Source organism: Melanotaenia boesemani, chromosome 14 (genome assembly GCF_017639745.1).
Source record: "Melanotaenia boesemani isolate fMelBoe1 chromosome 14, fMelBoe1.pri, whole genome shotgun sequence".
In the NCBI taxonomy this organism is placed as follows: Eukaryota; Metazoa; Chordata; class Actinopteri; order Atheriniformes; family Melanotaeniidae; genus Melanotaenia; species Melanotaenia boesemani.
In genome coordinates, this window is record NC_055695.1 from 21,713,553 (window position 1) to 21,723,176 (window position 9,624).

The window sequence follows — 9,624 nt, forward strand, 5'->3', positions numbered from 1 at the left end:
ATTTTACGCCGTTTTGCCACATAAAACAGCGTATTTTACGCCATTTTATTACAAACGCGCCAGTATAGTGGCGAATTATGGCCCCTTTGGCTTGCCATAAACAGGCACCTCAGGAGCATGCTGAAGAAACATACACACCCACAGCTTCCTCATGCTGGTGATTGCTTCAGTTGGTAACGAGTGATTGAATAAATAAATTTTATTCATGATCAGTTTTAAGAAATAGAAAATTGTCTCAAAGATAAAAATGACTAAATGACTTACTTGTTTTGTCCAGCCAACAAAGCAAACTTCTGAGATACTGAATTTATTGACAGAAAAAGAAATATATTTGCACTCATGGAGCTACTGTACATGAGAAGTGGTAATGCTTCAACTTGGATGCATGCTTCATCTATTGATCTGCTCTTTGATGAGATCTGGGCGAAATATTTTCCTTCTGACAGTAAAGAAAATTTCAAAGATAGTTGTTAAGTCAAGAGCAGCTTTTAACACATCAGGCTAGATGAAAAAAATAGCATTACTTTGATATTGTGTACAATAATTTTGTGAGTAATTGCTTTACCCATTGCATTGTATTGATAATGTGCATAATAGTTAACAAGGGCTGGCGCTTCACCAGCATACATTGATGAGGTCTGATCAGTTTGATAACTGTTTCAATTAACTGTTCATAAAACACCAGAAATTCAAATCTCAAAGCGATAACATGCATCGCAATGCTTGCTTAGTCTAAGCAATATTCCTAGTTTTCTAAATAATTAAAATAATTAAACTTGCCCACAATTTTAAACGTGTAAAACCAAAACTATAAAATTTTAGATTCAGTTTTTTCAAAACATTCAAACTTTTATTATAATATCGGATCAGATTTGGTCAATTAAACAAAGTTTTGTCACATTTGTTTAAGCTCTGCTTGGTTTATATTGGGTCAAAACAGGGCCACCTTTATAAGAGGAAGAAATCTTTGTCAGTACACATCACATGGAATCATACCCAAGTTAGTCTTCTGCTTTTGACCCATCACTTTACAACCCACCGTTGGTCTCTAAATAATTTCTTAATTCAGGATCTTATACAAAAACTCTGGGACTCTGCTTTCCTGAGACCAAATCAACAGCTAAAGCTTTTCAGAATTCCAGTTTCTGTGTATTTTAGCAGTTTCTGTTTCTATTCTCAGTACCATATGGTAGCACCTGCGTTTTCTCGCACCACTTTAGTTACAACCATTCGCTCGCTTAGTAGGGGTGTGGGTGTCTCTATGTGCATTTAATATACATCTAAGGGAGGAAGTGGGTTATTTTATGCTTAAGAAGTGTTATTTTACTATTAGCTAAAAATGAACTAACAAGATTCCAATAGAAATTGGCGTCGGTAACTAGTTTCAAACATGTTTTAGGAGTGACGATGTCTTTGCTCTTTGGTTTAGTCCTTTACCGGAAGAGTCAGTATCTGACTGTTTACAGCAGCTTCGCTTACGTAGAGATTTAGCATTGTAGGTTTACAAACAGCTAGCTTGAATTTACTTGTGATTTTGTAACAGCTTGATATTTTGTTAAATAGTTTTGTTAGATTGGTGGTACAGTGCAGTTAACATGACAATTTGGAGGCGAAAGAGCTATCGACAAGCTGGCTAATGTAGCTACGCGGATAGCCAGCAAGGCAACTCAACTCATACCAGCTAACCACATATAGCGGTTGTTACAGTGCAGTGACCTGGGTATGTCCGCATCACTTTCTAACAGGTGTTTATATAATCACATTTAACGACAGGCACAAGCAGTATTTTATGTTCCCACTTTGATCCCCTGGTTTTAGGAGAAGCGCGGTCATGGGTGCGGAGAGCAGCGCGATGCGTGGCTGTTATGTGTTGAAGGAGCCGCTCCTGACCCTGCCCTCCGGACTCACCATGTACTCTGCGGTTCTCCAAGATGGGAAACCTGCCTCTGTGTTTGTTCACAAGCGGGACAATGAAGACAAAGTCAACAAAGCGGCTAAGGTGTGTGTGATCAGGCCCTGTCCGGGTGTGTAAAACATACATTAATAGATTAAAACCTTTAAAAATGTTAATCAGGACACAGCTTAAGTACAACAGTGCTCAGGCACTGTTTCACTCTCTCCTTTCTCATTGAACAATAAAGTCTGCATTAAAAAGATTTCCATATCAAACACATTTCAAGTAATCGTACGCGATTTGATTTTTAAAAAAATGTATACAAGACTTGGTTTTCCAGTGATTAAAATTCAGGTAGCTAGTGGATGAATAGTTAGACTGGGCAGAACTTTTGCTTCATTTTAAACCCTCTCCACGTTTCAGTTAGACGATAATATAGTATAACCCAAATCATCAATGCCATTTAAAAAGAAGGTAAAAAGTAAGTTGTGTTTAGGTTTAATCTGTTAATCTAACATCCTTCAGATTTGTCTGAACTTTAGCAAACTACAGAAAAGCGACAATTCATTGTAGAGAGATTTGGTTTTATTTTTGCAGTTCTTGTTTTAATGGTGGACTCAGCTTGAATGGGCAGTCTGTTTTGTTTGTTCCTAAATGGGGAAAATGACCTTGAAGTATCTGAGCAGCCATCATAAGAACTGTCAAGAGGGAGGGATCCTAAATCCTGGTCCTCGAGGGCCAGTATCCTGCAGGTTTTAGAAGTTTCCCTGCTACAACACACCTGTCCCAGACATCAAGTGCTGCACAAGTCTACTAATTACCTACTGACTTAAGTCAGGTGTGTTGCAGCAGGGAACCTTAAAACCTGCAAGACACTGGTCCTCAAGGACTAAGATTGAGAGTCCCTGCTCTAAGGGAAGAAGAATGGATCCTCTCTATGTTTTAGAAATAACCTTTACACACCTGAATAGAACAGAATAGAATACCAATATTGTCATCGTAACAAGTACAACAATATTTAAAAGTGCCATCCAATTAGATACCTCATACATAAAATTAGTATAAAATATACAAGTAAAAACAAAAGCAGCACAAGCAGAGTCTCATCACTCACACACAGGCGTACATTGCAGTTGGATAAAAACAATTCTTGAATCGGTTTGTCCTGATTTCTGTTGTTCTGTAACGTCTTCCTGACGGCAACAGTTCAAACAGCAAGTCTATGAATTGTCCTTAATGATAGTTTGTGCTGTTTTAAGGCTATGGGAACTGTGTAGTTCTTGTTAGCCGTTTTGATGACCCTCTGGAGCGCTTTCCTCTAAGCTACTGTGGATATGCTGTACCACACGTAAATACAGTACATTAAGATGGTCTTAATGGCGCACTGATAGAAGGATACCAACAGTTCTTCCTTAATACCCTCAGGAAGTGCAGTCTCTGCTGTACCTTTTTCAGTTGCTCAGAGGTGTTCACACTCCAGGTCAAGTAGTCGTCAATGTGGACCCCTAGGAAGTGGAAGTCCACTACCCTGTCCACACAGTCCCCACCAATGTTTAGTGGCATTATGTCATCTCTTATCCTCCAGAAGTCAATAATGACCTCCTTGGTTTAGAGGTGTTGAGCAGCAGATTGTTGTTCCCACGCCACACAGTTAGTCGCTCCCTGTAGGCGGCCTCACCCCCCCAGATTTATGATGGTGTGAAGTATGGATCTGTTTTAAGGCAGATGCATTTTTAATGTCCAATGACATCAGCCCATATACAGGAAAACTGATGGTGTTTATACAAATTTTGATTACTGTTGGTCACCAGAACACTTAACTAGAGTACATAGTGGCTTTAATGCACTTTTTTAGTGGACTGGTCATATTCTTAACATTTATTGCCTGGTTTGCTATACGAAGCTGAGGATGAGGACTGGATTCCTGGGGAAGGTGAGCTCCACACCAGAGGCTTTAGTGTTTCCTCTCTTTCCTCTGTATCAAGGGGCATCAACTCTGTTGAAAACAAACAAAAAAGCCTCATTAGTTTATGGTCTCACCCAAGAGTATATAACATAAAAGATACAGTTACATTGCCAAAAGGCAGGGCAAATTTCATTAGTTACCAGAAAACATAAGTCACGTGACATGCTTGTTTGCAACATTAGCGTGTTACCGTGAATCATACTATCCACAGGCTTTGATCGATTGGCCCGTCCAATTTATTTTGGATTTCTGCAGACGACCATAATCCCAGGAAAAACTCAGTCTCCTCCTCGGACCAGTTTTGTTTGTAATCCATCACTTCGCTGGTTTGTCATGTATGTCATCGAGGTAGCCCTGGCCCAACCACCGATGTGAGCAACATGAAGTGGTTCTTAGATTTGACCCAGCAAAGAGCTGGTGCCAGCTTAGAACCAGTTTTGAGAACCCGGAGCCGGTGCTCAAAGAACCAGTTCTTAGGCAGGCTGTGGCTCTGAATCAGGACTGGAACCAGCTCGGTCGAAAAACCCCCATGCAGGTAGCATGTGGGGAACCCAAATCAACCAGTTTGTCCACCAGTCTGTGGGGAAGGATTAAATGCAGAGCTGTAGTCCACAAAAAGCAGCCACACATAGCTTCCCTGCTGCTCCAGATGGGACAGTGCTTAACTTATGTGCCTTTTTCTTCACTAATTACAAATTTTTATTATAAAGTCAAATTAATTTTATCTTAATATTAATTTATATCAGAGCTACTCAATTAGGTCCTACAAGAGCCTCAATCCAGCAGATTTTCAATGTATTCCTGATTTAATCACAACTGAATCAAATTAAATGAATCTAACAGCCTATCACAGCGTTTCATGAGTTACCTTTTTTTTTTTTTTTGCGTGAATGTCATTTACTCTTTCCTGACGTCCTCCAAAAAAGTATTTGTGAATTGATAAACTTACATAAACTTGTGAAAAGTAGACTCCCTTTTCTTTGAATTAACAAAGCTCATTGGATTTTCTTTTAATTAATTGCAAACACCTGAATCCAGTTCCTCATCAAACTGACAGCCAATCCTATAGATTCACTTACTTACAAACAAAAGGAGTTTTTCAGATTTTGGTCTCATTTGTCAAATTAGGTTTGCTCTAACAACTTCTGGGACTCATATTAGTGTCGAATATATTTCAGGCCATTTTAAAGCCCAATATAGATCATTTCAGAAGGTTTTTACAAAGTTATGCAGAACAGATTAAGTATACTTCACTGTCAGTCAAATATACCAAAATAATTGACCCTTTTACTTTTCATTTCCAAAGCTAGTTATGTGTTTTTATGTTTTTTTTTTTATTTTATTTTATTTTAAATTCATAACATTTACATTTTACAGAAACAAAAATACAGGATAGTTTCATGTACAAATCCTAATTTCACCTTTCTTTCCCTCCAGCATCTAAAGACACTAAGGCACCCGTGTCTACTGCGCTTCCTGTCCTGCTCAGTGCAAGATGGAGGTATTCATCTGGTGACAGAACATGTGCAACCTTTGGAGCTGTTGCTAAACAGTCTCTCCCCACAAGAAATCTGTGCTGGCATCTATGACCTCCTGCAAGCACTTGTCTTTCTGCATGATAGGGTGAGCAGGAAGACAGTGTGCTCCTGATGTACACAAATCTCTTGCGTGGTCATTTCCATGTAATATATAAAACTGGTCCTAAAGATGGTATTTAAAAGAAAAGAACACACACCTGACATGCTGTAATTTAATGTTTATTAACAGTTACTGGCCATCCTACATTCGTTTTGTCTATTAAATATGCATCTTTTTCTTCTTCCAGGGCAAATCGAGCCATAACAACGTGTGTATTTCGTCTGTGTTTGTCAGTGAAGATGGCCATTGGAAACTGGGAGGCATGGAGACTGTCTGCAAGTTCTCTGAAGCAACTCCTGAGGCAAGATGTTAAAAAAAAGCTAATTTGTTACTGACAATTTCTGTGTATTTTCTTATTTTATATATATAAAAAAAAAAAGTTAAATTAACTGTTCATATCCTTCAACTCTTCAGTTTCTCAAAAGCATCCACAATGCTCAAGAGGCCAGCTGTATTCCTCCAGAAGAGGAGGTGAGTGTGTAAAAGATCATGACAAACAGGATTTACAGCTTCCCACTCCTAAGTATTTAAGAACCATTTTGTTGGCAGGTTGAAGGCTTTAAAATCCTTCCGGACAAAAATGCTCATGCTCGGGACTGTTACTCTTTTGGATTGATGGTGAAGGCCCTTATTCCTTTCCTGAATGGTTATGGTGAGTAAAGCTACAATCACTCTTTTTTTATTTGATTTAACCCACATTCTTACTTATCTTGCTCTTTTCACTGCTGTTTCTAGTGTCGCAGGACTTGTTTGACAGCTTGACGAAAACCTTGCAGACAGACCTGCTAAATTCGGATCCCTTGGCTCGGCCTCCTCTTAGCTCCTTGCTGACTAATGACTTTTTCAGGTTTGTGTATTTATTTTTGGGTGTGGTTATCATTTTAGACTGAATATTTTTCTGCTAAACACGACCTTTCTGTGAATAGGAATGACTTTCTGGAGGTGATGAATTTTCTGAAGACCCTCACGCTGAAGACAGAGGAGGAAAAAAATGAATTCTTTAAGTAAGACTTTATGGTACAAAAGGATGTTTCTAATTTATTTATTTTTTAATTTTTTTATGAGTTTAAAATATCTTGCACATTCTATCAATGACACCATTTTAAAATATAACTACTCCTTACCTTTTGAAAGGATCCCATAATGTGCTGGTTGTCTCTTTAGGTTCCTTTTAGACCGGGTCCAGAGCCTTCCTGAAGAGCTGGTAGCGGCACGACTTGTCCCCAAACTCCTCAACTCTCTTGTTTTTGCAGAACCCATGGCTGTTAAGAGCTTCCTGCCTCATCTTCTAAGACCAAAGAAGGGTGATGTGGCATTTTATAAAACCTATTGTAACTTATAACTAAATAGAAAAATTGGAGTTTGTTGTTGCTCAGGCTCTTTATTTAACTTGTCCGGATAGATCCCAGGAGTGATGGTAGCAGTGAAGATTGCCTTCTGTCTGTGTCCCTTTACCGTAAACATGTGATTCCTCAGCTGCTTGAACTCTACAAAGTCAACGAGGAGCATGTCCGTATTGTGCTGCTGGCTCACATCCACATCTATGCTGAATTCTTCTCCCATGATGAACTTAAAAACCAGATCCTACCTCAGGTGGAGTGTCACCATCAAAACCCAGTTCAACTTTGTTGTACATGTTGTGTTTCAGCTATATAACCCATATTTTGTTTCTTGCCGGCTGCAGCTTTTGTTAGGGATGCGAGACACCAGTGATTCTTTAGTTGTCATGACACTGCAGAGTCTGGCAGTGTTGGTGCCTTTGCTGGGGGCTCAAGTAGTTGTTGGTGGAGAGAGAACCAAGGTCTTTAAATGCACCACACCCAGCTTTACCAAGTCTACAGAGGTCACCCCTGAAAGTAAGCAAGGTTGAGCAAATGTGGTCCAACTTCACATAATATTAGAAATGATCCTGGAATTGTTGGTTTGAGACGTGAGTAAATTCTAGGTGTGTAATCTCTACTTATATTCCTTAGCTTCACCTGTTCATGTGATTGGAGGCTCCCACCCCCAGATAGCGCAGCCTTCCAAAGCTGAGCCATTGAATTTGTTTCCCAGATCATCAGAAACCGAAGGCTTGGTTCTCAGTCACATGGGTAACTTGGCAGGTACTCAGGAGACACTAAAAGTTGTTACACCAATATCAGGTACAACCATTTATATCAATTAACCCCATTAGCTTGATGATTCTATTGCAGGTAAAACTAAATCTATGTTTTGTCTTCCAGGTGTCAGTAGACTGATGTCTCTACCCTTGAATGGGTTTCATCAGAACAGTAAGATGGAGCAACTATCATACAGCTCCAAACAGTCTGACAGACTCGAAGGTGCTGTGGAAGACTGGCCTGACTGGAGTGACCAAGAGGAGAGTGGAAGTCGAGACGGGCAGTCTGTCCAGATTCACATTCAGGCCACAAAGAGAGTCAGTCCACTTAGCAGCACACTCAAACTGGAAAACACAGAAGATGAGCCGTGGGATGACTTTGAGGACACTGAACCTACCTCAGATCTGTCCCCTACAGCTCCCTTTTCAGAATCAGTTGCTTTTATGCCACCCATTAAGAGCAATACTACTACAACTGCAAAGCGTGCAGCATTGGGACTGAATTCCTCTAAACCCCTTAAATTGACTGCAACACGGTGCCAATCCACACAGAGCAAGAGCACTTCCTCATTGGACAGTTCCTGGGTTCAAGAGCAGATGGACTCTCAGAAATCACACAGTCCACCAAACCGAGAACCCAAAGCCACAGTGCCACAAAAGACTGATCCAACAGGAGGTCTGGGGGAGGAGTTCACCATCAGGGTGAAGAAAAAGGCTGAGCAAGACCCAGAGTTGGATTTGTTTGCAGACATGGTTCCGGACATTAAGCTGTCTTCTCCAGCTCTGCTGCCACTTGAAGAAAAAAGTGTGTTTGACACAAGACCATCTACTGCCTCTTTAGGAAATGCTCCATCTCTGCATGTCGACTCATCTATCGACACTTTGACACTCACTGCCAAGTTTGCAGTAGCCAACCTGTCCGAGGTGAGTGAGTGATTTGCCTTGTTTTTATCGATGTCTTCAGATTTTATTTTTGGGATTTTTTTCTCCCCTCATTGGCTCAGGCTTTCTTTGATAGACTTTCGCAGCAGTCTTTGCAAAAGTGTTCTGAGATGCCATTATCAAGAGTTGTTACCAAATCTGTTGTCCTTAGAGAACTAAATATCACCACCATTTAACAAAATTAGCACGACATGGAGATGTTTTAATCATCAGCACAATACACCTGCTATAAAACACACCAGTTTAAATTCATTCCTCTTGGCAGAAGCAGCTTGGTCTCTCATTGTGCAGGAACCAGCATTTCTAATATCACTGCCATGGACAAGCCTTAGAACATTACAACTCAAAGGATTATTATTTAACTACCCTGCTACCCATGATGGACTACAGTTCCCAGTCAGGGGTGTCCAAAGTCTGTCCTCGAGGGCCGCTGTCCTCGAGGGCCGCTGTCCTGCAGGTTTTCAATGTTTCCTGCTTCAACACACCTGACTCAAATGAAATGGATCCAACAGTCTGTTAAGTTTTGCACAATGACTCATTAAGTTAGGTGGTTTTGGAGCAGGGACATATCGAAAACCTGCAGGATTGTGGCCCTTGAGGACCGGAGCTGGACACCCCTGTTCTAAGTCCATCTCTGACTTGATCTTCTTACAATGATTAACTGGTTACCTTTCTCTCTCACTCTCTTCAAAGACTGAAACAGATGGCTGGGGAGATGGAGATGACCTGAACTGGGAGGACGAGAGTGCCTGGTGATAAAAACACAAACTCCATCTGGAGCAAAACATTTAAACACTGGAGAGCTTAAATCCATGCACCACATCTGGAGCAGTAAACTGGAAGTAGCTTCTCATTAAACACAACAACAATTAGGATAATTAGAGGTAGAGAATGAATCTTGTTCTTCATTCTGATATTTATCATCAGTATGTTTATTATGGAAACATGCTTCGTACAGGAATGATTGGTCACCTGTCAGGTGCTGCTAGACATGGACAAAAGAAGCCATTCATTATTGTTTGCCAATTGACAGTCGTCACCGCAAGATGATTGAGATCCTTGACAGTTGAAAACTATCCTGTT

At 40.3% G+C, this 9,624-nt stretch overlaps 1 protein-coding gene across 1 annotated transcript; it reads left to right on the forward strand.

Annotated features, from left to right (window-relative positions):
• Positions 1-1,356: 1,356 nt before the first annotated feature.
• On the forward strand, positions 1,357-9,539 carry scyl3 (SCY1-like, kinase-like 3). Its single transcript, XM_042006313.1, has 14 exons — positions 1,357-1,720; positions 1,819-1,999; positions 5,298-5,483; positions 5,686-5,799; positions 5,913-5,969; positions 6,048-6,150; positions 6,234-6,345; positions 6,425-6,502; positions 6,663-6,802; positions 6,901-7,091; positions 7,183-7,354; positions 7,472-7,642; positions 7,724-8,523; positions 9,235-9,539. The coding sequence occupies exons 2-14, from the start codon at positions 1,832-1,834 to the stop codon at positions 9,295-9,297; spliced, it is 2,355 nt and encodes a 784-aa protein (XP_041862247.1). The 5' UTR covers positions 1,357-1,720; positions 1,819-1,831; the 3' UTR covers positions 9,298-9,539.
• Positions 9,540-9,624: the final 85 nt, after the last annotated feature.

Bases quoted from the DNA above. Each gene is read 5' to 3' on its own strand.
- scyl3 (XM_042006313.1), top strand. From the start codon at position 1,832: ATGGGTGCGGAGAGCAGCGCGATGCGTGGCTGTTATGTGTTGAAGGAG. The intron at 2,000-5,297 runs GTGTGTGTGATC...CTTTCCCTCCAG, and splicing joins AAGTCAACAAAGCGGCTAAG to CATCTAAAGACACTAAGGCA. The intron at 7,643-7,723 runs GTACAACCATTT...TTTGTCTTCCAG, and splicing joins AGTTGTTACACCAATATCAG to GTGTCAGTAGACTGATGTCT.